Source organism: Oncorhynchus masou, chromosome 14 (assembly GCF_036934945.1).
Source record: "Oncorhynchus masou masou isolate Uvic2021 chromosome 14, UVic_Omas_1.1, whole genome shotgun sequence".
NCBI classification, from domain to species: domain Eukaryota; kingdom Metazoa; phylum Chordata; class Actinopteri; order Salmoniformes; family Salmonidae; genus Oncorhynchus; species Oncorhynchus masou.
In genome coordinates, this window is record NC_088225.1 from 18,152,035 (window position 1) to 18,169,726 (window position 17,692).

At 42.0% G+C, this 17,692-nt stretch overlaps 2 protein-coding genes and 1 pseudogene across 3 annotated transcripts; 1 reads left to right on the forward strand and 2 right to left on the reverse strand.

Annotated features, from left to right (window-relative positions):
- Positions 1–62: 62 nt before the first annotated feature.
- Positions 63–11,174, reverse strand: LOC135554437 (uncharacterized). The gene is made up of 10 exons (XM_064986749.1): positions 10,771–11,174; positions 9,869–10,038; positions 9,591–9,726; positions 9,423–9,494; positions 7,510–7,553; positions 2,298–5,645; positions 2,060–2,207; positions 1,813–1,925; positions 1,627–1,695; positions 63–1,500 (listed from the first exon to the last, which is right to left on the reverse strand). Exons 2-10 carry the CDS (start codon positions 9,964–9,966, stop codon positions 1,176–1,178), a joined length of 4,353 nt encoding a protein of 1,450 aa, XP_064842821.1. The 5' UTR covers positions 9,967–10,038; positions 10,771–11,174; the 3' UTR covers positions 63–1,175.
- A 123-nt stretch (positions 11,175–11,297) lies between these two features.
- On the reverse strand, positions 11,298–14,230 carry LOC135554439 (CD2 antigen cytoplasmic tail-binding protein 2-like). Of its 2 annotated transcripts, none has more exons than XM_064986752.1 (7): positions 14,146–14,230; positions 13,585–13,660; positions 13,241–13,373; positions 12,737–12,894; positions 12,072–12,651; positions 11,867–11,952; positions 11,298–11,617 (listed from the first exon to the last, which is right to left on the reverse strand). In XM_064986752.1, exons 2-7 carry the CDS (start codon positions 13,657–13,659, stop codon positions 11,507–11,509), a joined length of 1,143 nt encoding a protein of 380 aa, XP_064842824.1. In that variant the 5' UTR covers position 13,660; positions 14,146–14,230; the 3' UTR covers positions 11,298–11,506. The 2 variants fall into 2 exon arrangements, with proteins under 2 accessions (XP_064842824.1, XP_064842823.1); XM_064986751.1 differs by having other exon boundaries at positions 13,881–14,193.
- A 732-nt stretch (positions 14,231–14,962) lies between these two features.
- LOC135553750 (sesquipedalian-1-like) lies at positions 14,963–17,206 on the forward strand (annotated as a pseudogene).
- Positions 17,207–17,692: the final 486 nt, after the last annotated feature.

A 17,692-nucleotide genomic window follows, 5' to 3' on the forward strand; every position in this document is an offset into this window, starting at 1 on the left:
GCTGTAACAAAAAAATGCATACATATACATTTATTCAATACAAACCACACAGTAAAGACAAATATTTTCAGAAATATAATTACAAAAAATGTGATGTAATAGAAAAGTAATGTGTATAGACAAGCAATTTTCAATTAAATATTGCTATTCAAAAACAAATATTACAATCCACAATGATACAAAACAAACTAACTGCATTGATGAAAATATTCATGCTAATGTTTCCATAGAAATACTCAGAGTGTCATGACGTTTACGTTCAATTTTACAAGTAACAATTCAACATAGATTATTTTTTACAAAAATGTATAAAATGGACAATATACATTTTATTTGCTATAGTTATAATCCGGAGGTGAAGAAAACAATACAATGTAATGTGTATACAAGGCGAGAATTGGCAGGAACAGTCAGGCAACAATTAAAGGACGGTTCTAAATGAAAATATGAAATCTGTGATTGTCAGAACCAGAAACATTACAGCTGTAATTTGGCCAAAAACAGAATTCTCAACATTCAATATATCTTGAAAGTAGCTGCCATTTGATGCTAGTTGCCAATAACAGGTTTGCACCTACAGCTCAATTGGGAATTATCATCTGGAAATTGTTTGGCTAGTAAGAATCCTTACTTGAGAAGTATGTGCATTCAATAACTGCTGTGTAAATACACATTGATGTCAATGGATAATATCCACAAAGATTTGAGTTGCATGTGAACTTCCAAATGTAGGATTCAGTAGCAAATAAAGCAGGACGTGTTTAATAATGATTAAAAGGCTGAGGCATTGGCATATTAAGAATGCAGATTATCAACAAAACTGGTGGTAGAAATAGTAGCAGTTTTAAATACAAACACTTATGCACTCACTGACCTAAACCAATGATATAAAATGCATTACATCCATAGATAATCAAATATTACAATAACAGTATATTCCATATCGTTATCTACAAATAGTACACAATGAAAATACAAAAATTCTTCAATGATCATTTTAAACGACTCAATGGAAGGTAAATAATACACCCCCACAAAAGAAAAACATTGTAAACAATTACAGAAGATGAGGACGAGCTTGATGTTGGATGGGAGGCAACGGGACTGGGCAATTTGTAATAACAATATTTTGAAAATGTAAATGTGCTATTGTCTACCCCTTTGATTGGCATTTGTCAACAGATATTCTGGTCAAAAGCTAACCAGGAATCCAGCTGGTCAAGCTTGGAGCAAAGAAGTGAATCAAGCTCCTGCAGATTGAGGGTGGGGTGATCTTTAGAAGAGAGGCAACCCCCGCGCTTGGGCCTTCCAAAAGGAGAGCCAACCCCAGCTTTCCTGGGTAAAACACCCCCTGCCCCAGCACCAACAAGTGGCTTCCTTGGCTTTCTGGCCACACCAACCTCTGGGAACTCCACAAAACGCTTCATGCGCTTCTGACCAAGGAGGGAATGAGACCCATCGCGTCGACTGAGTGGCACCTCAAATATGGTCTCCAGCCGTCTGGGACGAATAAAAACAAACACAGAGCAAGGAAGTTGTTAATGAAAGGAAAGTGACAGTCAGTCGTTACAATGATGATTACATGTACTGTAGGATGAACAATAAGATGCATGAGTGAACAGTAACCTTTCAGGGGGCTTGGTGAAGTTTTTATTAGTGTAGATTTCCTCCAAACTGAACTCCTTCTTCTTCACCCTGTTGGAACACAACAGATGAGTTGGGGTTTTAGTCATCCATGTCATAACATTTTACGAATACAGGTGGCAAGTTTACCATATACACACAGGCACACCATCACACAATCACACATACCTGATAGGCTTGGGCAGGCCCATGGGTGTGAGGTTGTGGAGGGGTTTGGGTAAGGCTTTGCGAATTCGAATGGATGACACTTTCCTTCGTTCCTCATGTTTGCCGGATTCCAACTGTGCAAGCACCACCACAGTGGTGAAGGTGGGTTAAAGCCAGACTCTTATCTACACTTCTTTGTAACTAATCACATAATGTATGTCATATGTAAATGACATAGTTCACATTAAATATTACGTGGTCAGTGTACCTTAATTTCAGAATCTGACAATGCTTTTTCCTCTCTCATCCCTATGGCTTCGAACTCATTCCTGAAATGGTTTTTGTCCTCCACATTCTCCCCATCCTCCTCATGCTGCTGGCTTGTCTCATTCTCCAAGGGAATCTTTGACAATGCACTGGAAACATGATGGAATTAATAATTTTTAACTACTGTAATCAAAAAGGAAAATATGTATTTTCAAACAAAGGACAAAGTGGTGTTTTACCTGCAAAAGGAGGAGACTGAAGCAGAGGATATGTCTGATGTCAGGTCACAGGGGTCAGAACTGGAGAACAGGTGACGTACAGAAGAGCAGGTTGGTGAAATGGAAGAGGAGGAAGGGGAGGTATCATGACTGCAAGCACTACTAGTGGCAGCTAGACTTCCTTTTCGCAATTTCCTGGAGAGGAAGGCCAGGGGGCTTGACAGGAAGCAGGAGGCCCAGACAGAGATGGAAGTGGAGGGTGGCACACTGGGTAACAGGTGGTAGGACGGGTTGCCCAATGAATAGGTCCTTCTTGAGGGAAACACCTCCTTACGCAGGCATAACGGAGCCATCTCCCGCTCAATTTCCACACTAGAGACAGTATGACGGCGTGGACGCCTGGACGGTGCGGGAGGAGTGGGGACAGGAGGAAAGAGGGCGGGGTGGAGCCGGGGTACGGAGAGGATCCTGCCATGCAGAGAGGTGGTCCAGTGGCTGTCATGGTGGAGGAGAGCAGGGATCTCTGGGCAGGAGTAGCTGCGCAACAGACGCTTCTTAAGGGTGGTGTTGTTATCTGATGAAAAGTCCATCTGCTCACCAATCGCGGTATTTCTCTCCTCCTCTTCTTCCTGCCCCCTCTTCCTAGTCACAGGCCTGTGCTTCTTACATTGAGTCGCTGCTTTCTTTGGCTTCTTTTTCCCCCCCCTCCCCCTGAGCCTCGTCTCAGAGGGTACAGGCAGTTCAGAACACTCATCCTCCTTCCCCTGCTCCTCCTCAATCACCTGGTCAATAGTCTTGTTCTGGCCAAGGTTAGTTGGTTCACAGACAGTGGAAAACACTTCTACATCAGAGTCCATTGCCACATAATTTCCTTGCAAAGCCATAGAATGTTTCACTATATTTTTGTTCAGCTTGATTGAACATTTGGGATAAGTTCGCACAGGCCAAGGCACAGTTCCCTTTTTTTCTTCAACTGTTATTTGAGTAAGTTGCAGGGACTGAGTTGTCTCGGCATTGTCCTCTGTGGACGGACCTCCCCTGACTCTCTTACGTCCACCAAGGGGTTCCACAAACCTCTTATCCACCAGTAACGCGTCACTGACAGACATTTTATTAGATCCATTCCGACTCTTCTTTGGGCTCTTGCTAGAGTCAGACCCACTCATTTCTGCTCCCCAACCTGTGTCTTTGTGGACAGCCACCACTGCGGTAGTCTGTAATGTCTGTTGTGTAACATCTGAAGATCTAGAAGCTACATGGACATTGTCATCTTTGCTGGGCTTCAAAGAGTGCAAGTGATCGGCCCCAACACCAGTCAGCCCTGAAGACGTGCCAAGCTGTTGGGTTGAGCGTGAGTTATGAGACCTCCTGGATTTATTTTGTTTCGGTGGTTTTAGTGGACAACTCTCTTCTGATGTGATCTCATTCAACTTCAGACACTTTTGTTGATTTTGACATGACGCCACTTCAACCACTGTGGAAATCTTCCTCTTCTTACAGATATATTTTTGCTGATTTTTGGATGCCGTTTGAGGCCACTTCCCGTTGATATCCAAGTACTGATCAGAGACAGGCAGTTCATGATTTTCTTTCATCAATGCGGTTGTCATGGTAGTTACCATTTCCATATTACATGCTGAACTAGAGTCAGTGTCACCATAACTCAAGGCACTGGTCATACCCCTACTATTGCTGGCTGCTATGCTGTTGTCACACAAACTGTCATTACTGTGCTCTAGTACACTCCCATTACTTGAAGTGGCCATTACTGTGAGAGACGTATTTTTCTTAATACGCCCACTTCGACCTCTACCTTTGTCCTTAGTCACCTCCATCAGAGGTACATGTGTTTCAGAGGGTTTTTGAGTGGTTTCAATGTATACGGTAGAACTCTGGCTAACCCGAAGCAGCACCCTACTTTTAAGAGACTGAGATTTAGAAGTTGCACACGGTTTTGATCCAACCCCCGGCTGGACAAGTTCTACATCACTTGCGTGCTCTACCGATGTTAATGTGTAACTTTCTAACGCAACATCTACCTTGTCTTCTTCTGTGACCTCTTCACATCGCTCTCTTTTCATCAGTTTCACGCTTTTCTTTTTCTCTGCATCTCTCTTGATCGCTATAAAAGGAGTTGCTCTGCATCTCCTCTTAGCTTCCTTTGCTGAGCCTGCCATATAGCCTTGCTTCCCTTCACACTCATCTGTCTGCTTTTGAAGACACTGACTGACTGAGGCACAGTTGTTCAGTGTTGTGTTTACAGGTTTTCTGGGGCTTTTCCGGATAGACATATGTGACTGGGAACCACACACCAACATGTTTTGGTCTTGAGGCAGACCAACAGTTTTTATGCTGTAATCATCTGCCTGGCATAGACTCTCAGAAGTGGTATTGTAGATACTGGAAAATGGACTAGATGTTTCACTGTCAATACAGTCCCAGATTTTGTACTCTACATACGATTTTGTGGCAAGCCGTTTAGCCTTGGGCTCACAGATTCCTACTTCAGCTGGAAAACTAGAGATGCGGTCGGCTTCAGACGCGTTAATTGCAGCAGAGGGACTGCTCTGTGTTGCGGCTTCATTTAGAAAAACAAATTTTCGGTGTAATGGTCTCCGGTGAGCCCCTGTCAAATCCACCTGCTCCTTCATTTGAACAATGAGAGACAGTTTGGACCCACATGAGGAACTTGAGGGGTCAGGGGGTTGAAAGGACGTGGAAGAGCATGAGTTGAACTGGGACTCCGTTGATTCAGAACCACACTTGATACTGCTTCTGAGTAGAGGACTACGCTGCATACAAGGTAATGAATCATTATTATTGGTCTCATTTTCTGAGCTGTTTAACATACAGGTGTCCCTTTGCGCATCTCCAGGTGGCATCATATTTTGTTTCCCCTCAAGAGAAAACTCATCCTCTTCTGGAGTGCCGTGGGTTTTTAGATCCATGCTGAACTTTAAGTGTTTACGAGAGGCAGGGTCATTTCCTCCTCCTCCAGCTTCCAAGTGTTGCACTGTGCCAGAGGTTAGCTCATACCCAGGTCCTTGTTGGTGAGAACTATGAGAGGCAGAGGAGACGTCTACATCTGGTTCAGGTGGGGAGCTATTGGGTTTGAAAAGTCGGACGGGACTCATGACAATCTGTGTGAAACTGGCCATCTTGGTTTTAAATGACTGAAACAATGGGCCAATCACCCATCGTTTGACAGAGGTCGGGCTTCCAGTGGACTTTCCACAGCCAACCTCTTCATCCGCCTCCATGCCTGATTGGTTGAAATCATGTTCAGTCTTGTCAGTAGTATTTACATCAAAAGTTAATGTGGAAGAGGATGGAATTGCTTTGTTATTTGAGCCTTTTGTGTCTTTGTTCCTATAATGGAAAGAAACAAAAAGAACACATGAACAGAGAAAAAAACAACACTATTGTACAAAATACAGGTATGTTTAACAAACTACAATTGGTGGAATGGTATTATTCATCCAAACTAAGGCTAGGCACTAACAGCTTGTTTTTATGAATTCCCTGACTAGTACCCCTACCTTAAACTACAGTTGGGGATATGAAGAGGTTGAACGTAATCAAACAAGCCTTCAGCTAATCTGAAATGTTAACTCCATCCATTTCACTTCATCTATTTTTCCTCCATCCTTTTTCATCCCAAAAGAGATCAACCTGGTCAACTGAGCAACACCATCCATGATCACTGATCTCACTAGGCAGGTTTCCATTGACCCAGGTTTATTTGACAAATGCAATGCCGCAAAAAAAAACATTAACATGTAATTAAAAACAGTAGCTATAGGAGAACGTTTCTAAAGATCGACAACATTTGTATCCGTTCGACAGGGGGCGGATTATTATTATTTTTTAATCTTTATTGCAACAAATCATGGAAATAATTTTCTGAATAAATGATTGCTGAATAACTTAAGGCACGCAGGACACGTGATGTCATCACCAAACTATAAAGCTCTTCTCAACATTTAATTCTAAATGCCTACTGTTTTCTAAATGTATTATTCAACTATGAAAATAATGTTTCGTTGCAGGATAAGATTGGTCTTGACTTTCAAGAAAGCCTGAATTGCTTCGCCTTGCTTTTCTGATCGGCTGGATGCAAGTTTCACCATTCAATTATTTCAGATCTACAGGAGTGCAGGTTTCACAGTGGCACATGGGAATTATATGAGAGGTTCTCTAACTTTTGGGGGGAGGAACCCCACCATGTAAATAAAGTGATAGAATCAATGGCCAAAGTTCACTTTTTTTCATTGGGACTATGACAGTCTATTACAAATCTGTCCGACAGTGCTTTTGATAATATTTAAATCTGATGGAAGTATGGTTTGAAGTGACTGAAATGCACCAGAAAGGTATTGGGAAGTTCAAAAGATCCGCAATCATTTTGTATGCTCTTTTCTGTAGAAAATACTATCATTGGTGATGTTCTTTTCCTCCCAGTCTTATTTAGTGCCTGGTCTTGTCCACTCTGTTCTAATGAGCCCTGCGGGGCTTGTGGGCATTGTAGAGGGAAACAAAGTTGCATCTTTCAGTGATGGGGTCTTACTATTTTGTTGCTTAAACAGTTCAAAAGACTTCACCATATTTGTAAAAAAAAATAATAATAATAATACAGAAACCACTGTTTAATACAACTGCATCTAGCAGCTATCGGAGGTTACTGATGTAACCCCAGTTCTATGAACCAAGAGCAATTTTATTTATTTTTATCTCAGAGTTTCTCACGACCCCATTTTCAAATCAGGCGACCCCACACGGGGTCGCGACCCCTAGTTTGGGAAACGCTGTATAAGAATGTGGCAAATAGTCAATTATTGAATTCTATGCTTTTGAAGGTCACACAAAACATGAAACAGATGGGTTGGAGGGCATACAGGCAATAACCAATTTAATCATGAGCAATTTGCCTCAATGGTTAATGGAAAGACTTCAACCACTTCTTTTATAGGTGTGACGGAATTACTTCCAGCTGTTTTTAAATCGACACAAGATAGTTAATTGGAAACGCACCGTAGCAGGCAAATGTTGCATCTATTTTCTATGCAAACTTGCTAAATGTTGACAAAAATCACTTAATAGGTTAATGGAAACAGCCACTGACTGAATCAATTTCTCCACCCATGGTAAAACACTTGGTTTCTAGACATTTGAACAAATAAAGTCATATGCACACAAAAAAACATTGAACTTCTATGTAAGTCATCATACTCACTTAGACATTTGACATTCTGATGCAACATTGAGATCCAAACCGCTCTGCAAAGTAAGTAAATATTTACATCATAAACATATCCATATAGTGTAATCACTTTGCCAATAATTGCCTCTGCTTTAATCACGCATAGTGACCATGAAAAATAAATAGGTTATTAAAGATTTTATGCAAAAAAAAAAAAGGTTTGTTGTTGTTTGGTTGCAAAATGGCTTTTATAGAGACAGCGTCAATCTGCAATAAAACTGATTGTTAATGTAAACATCACTGAGAATGACTGGCTAGTTAGGGCAGTCATGTTTGCAGACACTAATTATTGCTCCTTGCTGTGCATCTCTAAGATGCAGCAGACCGTTTAAGAGGATTAATTTACATCTTTCTACCGTTTACACCACGGCATTGTGTAGGGCACTGTACTACCAAAACACAGTGCACTAGGGTTGGGCATGTCTGGAATAACACATGGTCCTGTCAAAACGTCGTTGATATGCGATCGTATCGTTTATTTTCTCTCTCAGGAAGGGGGGGTTGCAAAATGATTTACAAATTGGTAGGGCTATGTTTCTCATGTACATAAAAAAACTCAGATATCAGTTATATTAGCCTGCTGTGAACCATCTGGAGGTGTGGGGGTAAATGGGAGTCAGAGGGGCGGGGGCACTCAGGGAATCCCTGCCGACGTCACAGGAATATTACCGGCGCAGGTGAAGGCACAGGGGCAATTACGCACAGGGGGAAAAAAAGAGAAGTGGGAAATGCGGGAGGGGAGGAAGGAACGGACAAAGAAATAAGGAGAAATATAGAACAAAGAAACCAGAAACGGACAGAAGAGGACATCGAAAGACAAAGAACAGATTAAAAGAAAGAATGTGAGTGAGTGATTCCCATAATCGCGAGCCAATGTCAAGCTAAGCCACAAAAGAGACTATTTAATTTGTTGATTATCGAAAGGCTTATTGGTGTGCAAGTAAAGTGCTCTGAACCGAGCTAGGATTTTGTTTCCTTTCTTGAACCGGCCGAGTGCCATTCTGTGAACAGTAAATACATCACTTGTTTTTGCAACATAAAAACCTGACTCTTCCTCTGTTTACGCCACCGCATAGATCGGAACCCTCTGGACTGATCACACTAGCTTTTAAAAAACTAATATTATAGCCGTACCAATCGTAGGCTATTGTTATTTCATCTTGATCACCTGGGTAAGAGCATTTGCGACATTCTTCCATTAGGCTACATTCCAAAAGTAGACCACAAGCGAAGGGAAAAGGTGAGAGGAGAATGCGTAGATGGAAGGAGAAGGAATTATACATAGAGCAAATAGATGATGCTGTTTGTATGTGGCTACTATGAAAGTGAACCGTTTGTGCGGGTGATACTGGGTGTATTAATTCCGCCGACTCTGTTGAGAAACTTTTATTAAACGGAGGCAAATGGAGCGAAACAGGTATAAACCTACCTGAATTTGTCCAATTGAAACTCTTGTTTGCAACTGTTTGGACTAATGATTACACCAAAATCAGCTAGATGCAGGCAAGTGTGCAAGGAGGTATTTAATGTGTCACTCTCTGTCACCTTGATAACTCCAATTAGTTTCGCAGCCTGTGCAAGCACAACATTATAAACGTTAATTCGTAGGCTATGTTGTAGCAACCTCATGATGGGTATAGGGAAAATCATGTGGTAGTATCATGTAGTAGCCTAAAGCTATCAATGTTACATTGAGCTGGCTAAATGGAATATGAATGACAGTCATCCAATATGCTGTCATAGAAATAAGGCCATGCTCATAAAAAATGTAATAAATTGTCCACCCTAATCTTAACCAGCACCGACCACCACTGATGTACAGACAGATTATCTAGAGTGGATACAGTAGAAAGCGGCCCATGCACAAATAGACATTTATTGCATACCTTTTTTAGCGGTTGTTTGCGGGGGGGATCAACTCTCATTAGCTTTACCGACAGGGACTGAGACACTTGCATCTAAGGATCAGAAAGGAGTGAACTGATTACCAAACAAGACCCTTTTAAGTAGCCTATAATATCTAAGAAACCATTAAGACTTAAACATGAAACTACCACACTGCTCTCCCTCTTGGCAGGGGATGTATTTTGTCTGGACTCCACCACTGTGTCTTTGGGCTCCTGCTTCTTCGGTGTCTTCTGAATGCGCCCACTCCTCCTCCTGTCACCAGGCTTTTTGCCATCTTCACAGCTGTGGGAGATGAACAGTTATGGTTTGGACTCTTCACCAGTAGCTCCCAGTAATTGCGATGGTAGTTAAAAACATGGGTTTCAAACAAGCAAGAATATAAATAGGGGGAAGAGGAAAGCAAAAGGTGGCAGGGGGACTATACCTGGGGGTGATGGAGGAAAGAGGGAGAAGGTGGGGTGGAGGTTCGCTGTGAGGGGGATTACAGAAAGGGGTTGGGGGAACCTTGGCAGCTCCCTCCATTGGACAGACTATTTAGGGGAGCAAGTCAGGGAACTAGATCAACATCCTCACTCTCCCCCTATATGTCTTTCTCTGTAAAGACAACAGAAATAAACATGCTGGACATCAACATAAGTGAAACATTTGATAAACATGCTTTTATCTCATTTCCAAATTAAGAAGGCACTAGCTTGCTTGCTTATGGTATATGTTCAACAATTGCACAGTATACATTTGTGGAAAATGTTAGCTAGCTGGTAGTTTTATTTTCATCCAGCGAACACATATATAGATCACCTTCTAGTTGAACCTTTCCAGAATGAACAATAAAACGTGATTTGATTAGTTTTACCTTGTCAGCTAACAAATACGCGAATAAGCCACTAATAGCTACACGTATTTGATCAAATGCATAATTTTTGCCTCCTATTGACAATATATCATTTTCGTGCACTCTTTTGAACAAAGCACATTATTGATGTTGTCATGGGGATGGTACACCGGTGGAGGCCACTTCTACAAGAGCTCGTTATTCGTTAACTAGCAGTAGATCTGTGTTGTGCATATCGTGAACTTCAACGCAATAGCCAGCCACGGTCTACGTGGTCGTCAGCTAGCTAAGTTGGCTTGGTAAAGTCGGGAGAATTCAATCATTTCAAGGAGGATAACGTAAAATGACGGTAGGGTGAGTATTAGTAGCTAGCTAACGTTAGCATATATATGCTAACGTTCGCAGCCAGCCAATGCACTGCTGTGATAACGTTATAGTCATAAACATTAAAAATATGCATATTTTATGAAGCCAACTTGAAGTAGTAAACTTACCGCACCGCCCCAATTATTTGCTAAGAAAAATATGACGTTTTGTTATAATATAATTGTGTACAGACATCTTTAACGTAAACACGACGCAGGACGGCGCCCAAGTTTAACCATTTCACAAATGTCGGTTCATGATCAAAAGTTCCACTGGCACACCGACCAAGAAACCAATCAGAGGGAAGCTTTCACATGGAAGAAATCCCTCCAGAAAATCTAACCAATGAAGGAAAGCTATAAACGTCTCTCAACCAACTGCATTCTAGTGAAAGGATCTTGTTCGGTAAGGCCGGCCAACAGAAGTCAGAAAGCAGTCTTTGTCCTCGAGTGATGTATATTAGAACCAATCAGAAAGACGGAAAGTAGCTGGTTCAGAAGCCAGTCTAATACAAAAATGTTATTTTAGCAAATTTGTCTAACTGCTCTTAAAACCAATGTAACACTATATAGAAACCCAAAAATAATTAGTAAAATGATTTAGCAATGTTTCAAGACCTTGCTTGTAGGCTTAGCAGCAGACAAGAAAGACCATATAAAATGCCAATTTGTTTATTTTAAAACAGTAAGGCTACATACAATAAGAGATCATATAACAGAGAATTTGGATGTGTGTGTGTGTGAGCGACTATCATTGGTATTTATTAGGATCCCCATCAGCCACTGCAAACGCAGCAGCTACTCTTCCTGGGGTCCACATGAAACAACATAATACATAACATTATTAGTCAAGAACTGATCATGGTCATGTGTAAAGATCAAAGTCTAGTCTCTTGGAATTGTAGAACTGAGCGCTTCCCTGTTCAATCCTCCTGCAGTAAACACCATCTTTGAAATAGCCCTCATCCACCCAGCCCTGAAAGAGACAGAAAATAGGGATTACTGGGCAGAACCGGCTTGGCCTAATCCAATATAACCAGGTACAGGATCATAAGGGAAGAAGGAAAATAAACTGTGTGACCACCAGGAAAACTAACCAGTAACAGAATGGCAGGTACTGTTGATGTTCCTACCCATAGGACAGTTAATAGAGAAGAAGTACAGATACTACTGCCCTTAATTTAGTCCATTACACTGTAATAGAAAATAGAGAGACAATTCCAACCTGCATCTGCTGACTGCTGAAGGGGCCGTAGAGTTCAGAATTCTCCTCTGTGTCCCATTTATACTCCCACATCACCTCATCACTCACTTAAGACAAACAAAATATGTTTACACATACATCTCAAAAGTCAACAAAAATAGCACCTGTAATAGTAGTGTAAATGGTTTGGAACCAGCTGACCGCAAACCAATTTACTCTCACTAACCTGTCTCATCATCCTGATCCTCTTTGTCCGGAGCTTTGACACTGTGCTTCTCGTCAATTTTGTCTGCAAACATGTCAAGCTCATCTTCTTCCTCCTCCCCATTTAAACTCCTCCCCACTGATTGCTGCTGGCTCTTCCCTTTCAGTGTGTAGGCCAGTTTTTCATACGTCTGTTGGTATATTTCAAACACTCCACTCCCAACCAGTCTGTCTGCCAGTGCCGTGAGCCTGTCCAGTTTTTCGGTATCCCTATTTGTTTCTTCTGCTTTTCCGTTCTCTCCCCTCTGCTTTCCCTTCTTACGCCCACCTAGGCCTCCAAGCCGGCGAAGCCCTGCGGCAACAGTCTCCCCAGGTAATAGCAGCTCCAACACAGCCTCTGTGAGCTGATGCTGGCTGTAGGATGCCAGGGGGTCCTCAACTGGCTCCTTTTCTTCTTCCATGTCTTCCTCTTCATCACTGTCTGCCTGCTTCTCCTCTCGCTGTTTCTCTTCTTCTGCCTCATCTTCATCCCCCACTCTCCTCCTCCTCTTGGCTGCCAGACCTTTCTTCTTTCGTTTAGTAGGTTGCTCTCTTATTTTCACCTAAAGAGCGAGACAAATGCATTACTTCACTGTGTGTAACATTTCTGCAGTGAACAACTAATCAAATAACTAAAGACACAGTTACCCAGTCAATGTTGTCAAGCCAGTTGTCCCTGATCTCCTCATCCTTTTTGACGTAGTAGTTTCCTTCAGAGTCAAAGTGCCCTTCTTGCATCTCCTCATCCAGGTTAAAGGGTGTGATGGGAACTCCCTCGTCACAGTTAATTGTTGCCCCCTCCTGACCTAAAACAAAACATGCACTTTTAGACATTAACAGGTAGACTCAGCGATATGACAGATGCAAAAACTAAACAGCATAGTGGATCAAATTGCTCAACAGCTAAGAGTGTTGAAGTGCAACGCTCAACTTCTCTGCTGATTTGGTCCTGTGGCTACCACGTTGTAATGGGTAAGGCGAACCCGCGCACATGTGTAGATACTGTGTGTGACTGTGTGAGGGAAGTCTTGCTTCTTACTCATCCCAATATCTGCAGTGCTGCTTGTGGCAATGCCATTTCTCAGAGTCTACCTTTAAATGACTGGAGTGCCAGGTCTCAGTTATGAAGACAATCAAATGGGTAAGACAAACCTTCCACATCGTCACTGGCCAATATGTTGTATTTGCTGCTCTTGTCTCCATCTTCTTCCTCGTCCTCCTCGTCACTGTCCAGAGAATGTTTCCCCTTGAACCTGGAGCCCGGCCCAACCACGTCCTCACATAACTGGCGAGATCCCAGGTGAGATAGCAAAGCAAACCGGTCAGTATAGAAAACCCACAAACAAATACCTCTAGCTAACACAAGTAACTGAAAGATTCTTACATCAAAAAGCATTTTGTGTTAGTCAGATGTAATTCGTATGTCCCACTCTATGCTGTTAAAAATGCATGTAACACTGTACTTAAGATCTGAGAACAAGTGTTTGAGGCAGCACCTTTTTCTTTGGAACGTCCTCATCCAACAACTCTCCACCATCGCCGTCCCCAAACGTGACTTTTCTTTTTGACATTCTGTTGATGAAAACAGAAAACAAATCTAAATGTACATGTTTGTAGTATACATGTCTATATATTACTGTACTATAATTAATCAAATGGAAGCAATCGTCTTAGCTCACCACTGCGCTAGCTAACTAAGGTTAGTGTGCGAGCTAACCATTTACTGAAGCCTTTGAATAAGTATGTTATCAATATTTAAGGGAATACACTATTCCACGTGACGTTAACTTACGTGATACGATTATCTCCACAATAGTGTGACTACTACAGCTATAGCTAGGTCAATTTGTTTTGTTTTGCTAGCTGACTAACGTTACAGTACTAGCAGGTACCAAGAAAACAACGACACGTGCAGAGTTGGTAAGTAACGTTAAAGGGACGTAAGTTAGCGAGCTTCACAACACATTGCATGTATCTGAGGATGGATAAGGATAATTAACAATACCAAAAATACAACATGTATTTAAAGGCAGATAGCTAAGGAAAACAAAAACTACCTCTCTAGCTATCGATACGAAAAGTCTGCAAGCGCCAATCAACTAAGCAGGAAGTGATGTCGAACCTGATGCGTACAGTTCTGCGGCGTGTTCAAGAGGTGTCACGGTCACAAAAAGTTCTCTATAAACAATTCAAAACGTTCAGCACCACAACGGGGTGTATTCAGAGTCTGTTCGTTTCGAAGTGTTTAAATGTTATGTAACGTATCCATGCAAGGCCATTTCATGGGTGTTTGGGGGGTATTTGCCCCTAGAGACCAATTTATTGAAGGCTAATGACACTCCTCCTTTTCTTATGAGCCTTGTGTTGTTACCATGTTCAGGTAAGCATCATAGTATTTTTATCATTTTTGGGCTACTACGATTTCAGTGCCAGCACAAGTTTTCCCTTGGTCGAGGTCAGATAACTCTCATTGTTCTCTAGTCCTTTTTTGTTTTTATTGTTCATAAAAATGCTTAATTTCAATAGGTAAAAACTGCAATGATAAAGCTCTGTTTATGTGGCTCTGGCCCTCATTGCCACTCATGTTAATGTAGTGGTGCTATAGGGTCCAACTAGGCCTTAATGAGAGGATTCATTCTTGGTTATGAATCGATCACCAGAGGAAGTAAGGAGCATTTAATCAACTTCAAGAACACATTTAATACAATTTGATATAGCAAGACTTCTTTCTAAAGCATCACTGAGGAAACTTAACATTTTACACAGAACAGGGAAGTGAGGAAGAACACCCTCTCAATGTATACTATCTAGGTAGTAGGTGTGGACTAAAGCGTAGATAGGAGAGAGAATATTGTGAGTCAGGGTTTTGTTTCAAGGAAGTGGGTTGAGTTATTTATATTTCAACACTTGTCCTCTAGTACCCAGTGGAGGACCTGTGTTCGTAACCCGAAACTTTATATTTAAACATTGTCTTATTCTAGATGTGTTGCAGTGAACACAAACTACTGTGGGAATTAGACTGAGAGGAACAATTGAAGGTTTATGGCAGAAAATCTAAAACATATACAATTGGATGGATAGAGAGTGACCATGAGAGGTAAGCTTGGATGACACATTACTCCGCTAGACTGGCAAGAGATAGAGGTGGAAATTGTGTGTAGATTAAAGATCATTGTCATAAAGAATGGACTAGTTGAATACAGGATGATGGCAACTGGTTACTGGCAATGTGTCTTTACTGGTGAAAAAGAAAGGAGGTATTATGACAGACAAACAAGGCTCAAAGGTTATGTGTCTGTACTACTGGTGCTGGATTGATATCAATGATGCCTTTCATCCTCTAAAGGATCCTCTCTTTGTTGGAGAACATTGTAATGAAGATCCATGAGAAGATTTTAACCCATTACCTATCCTGCACCTCACCGATAGATAAAGAAGGATACCTCTACAAAAGGTATTGTAAAACTTAACAGACACAAGCAAGAGACAAATTACATTATCAATATGCTGTGAGATTCTGTAATAACACAGTCTTCTCTTGGCCTTTTGCGTTTCCCTGTCAAATAATAATTATGTCTCAACTGATATTTGATGTTTGAAGCTACTTTATTATTATCAATGTCACCCCCCCCCCCCTATTGATATATCACTGACATAAATAGAACATTGAAGTGGAGGGCTTGTATAATGGCACTCATTTGGGTAAAAATTATCTCTGTATTTATCTCTGTATCTATTCTGACTCTTTACAACTTCCCTTCATCAAAAATATTGTTACCTACTCCTCCCGTTCTCCATCTTTCCCCACCACCCTGGCATCCTCCTCTTACACATACCACACCAGAAAGAGAGGACCTCCTCCTACCAGAGGCGCTGGTTTGTCCTGAAAGCCAATCTCCTGTTCTACCAGGAGCGTCCGGCAGATCGAGACCTGCTGTGGGTTATTGTCCTAGAGGGCTCTGCTGTCCAGCGCTGTGAGTCTGAGGGAGGACTGTTTGCCTTCTCCATGGTGTTCAGAGGTTCAGGGCTGAAAACCTACGGGCTTGCTGCTGAGGACCAGCTGGGCCAGGAGAGCTGGGTCAAAGCCCTGCTCACAGCCAGCCACTGCTACCTTTCACTGTTGGTCAGAGACCTGGGGAAGCAGTACAAAGGTGAGTGTGTGGAGAAAGTGTGGTGTGTGTGTTTGTATTGTTGTATTCATGCTTCAAAAATATGTGTTCCTTTCCTGCCTCTCAACCTGTATTATTTTGTCACTAAGCAGAGGCTAAACGCCAAGCTGGCCCTGTTGAATCCCATCCACGAACCACTGTGACTGGTCCAGGCTCAATGTGCCTTACCCAATCCATGACTTACCTGAACTCATGCTCCTCCTCCTTCCTCATGCCAGGACCAGAGAGGAGAGAAGGGGGAAGCCACAGTGCCAGTAATCTATTACAAGCCCCTCCAATCCCCAGCAACGTGATCAATAAGAGGTCCCCTAAGCATTGGCCCAAGAGAAACGCACGTCACACCGATAAATGGACCAGCACCACCATATGGGGAATGGCCACAAGTGGACTTTGATCCTCTAGAGGATTTCACCAAGCTACATGATTACTATAGAGAGGAGGTGAAGCTGCTGAGAGCTGATTGGCTGAGGAGGAGGCAGGAGGAAGAGGAGCACCTTGAGGAGGATCTCATTGACCTGAGTGAACACTGACCCACAGAGATCAGACAGTCACCACTCTGGTTATTTTGATGAGGACTTTGGTGTGAATGCCAGTAATCTGAAATAAGAAAGTGCCTTTATAATTTGAGGAACTAGAGCATTAAAGAAGAACTAGTCACCTAGTTCATCATGATGGGATTATAGTCCTAGGAAGTTGATGATGACCCTCAGAATGTCTTGTCACAAAGCAGAGACTCATCATCAAACTCATAGGACTATCACCCTTAGTGGTGTTGCAATCAACCGGATGCATCAGCTCATGCTGTATACACAGGTGACTGGTTCCTCTTAAACTCTCTAGTTCCTCAAATGATAGTCACTTACTTATTTCAGGGTACTGGCACGCCTACTGGTTTGTCTGTTACTGTTTGTAAATTATCATTAAAATCACTGGTATATTTTCTAGGTAATATTGATGGTAAGTGTGAAGCTTAACCTTCTGTCAGCAATCAGGGTAGTTATGCAATATTGAAGCAAAGAGCTTCCAGTCGAAGCTGTCATCCACTACAAGACCATGGTGCTAACCTACGGAATAGCAAGATAAACTGCCCCTCTCTACCTTCAGCCTATGCTCAAAACCTACACCCCAACCCTAGCACTCTGCTCTGCCACCTCAGGTTTCATGGCCCTCCATTATTTTTAAGCAACTTTAATGCGCCAAAGGTTGATGCAGCTCAGCCATGCTGTACCACCAGAGGGTGCTACAAACACTAGCTGTGAATTAAACCATTAATGTCCACTGATTAAAAAGTGTGACAAGACTCAGTTTAATTCAATCATCATATTGTTATAGAGAGAGACATAAGTATCAAAGAGCCCTCTCTGGTATTGCCCTGATGGGACATCCATCCACCAGCCAACATGTAACACATTCAGTTGAAAAACCAAGAGATGAA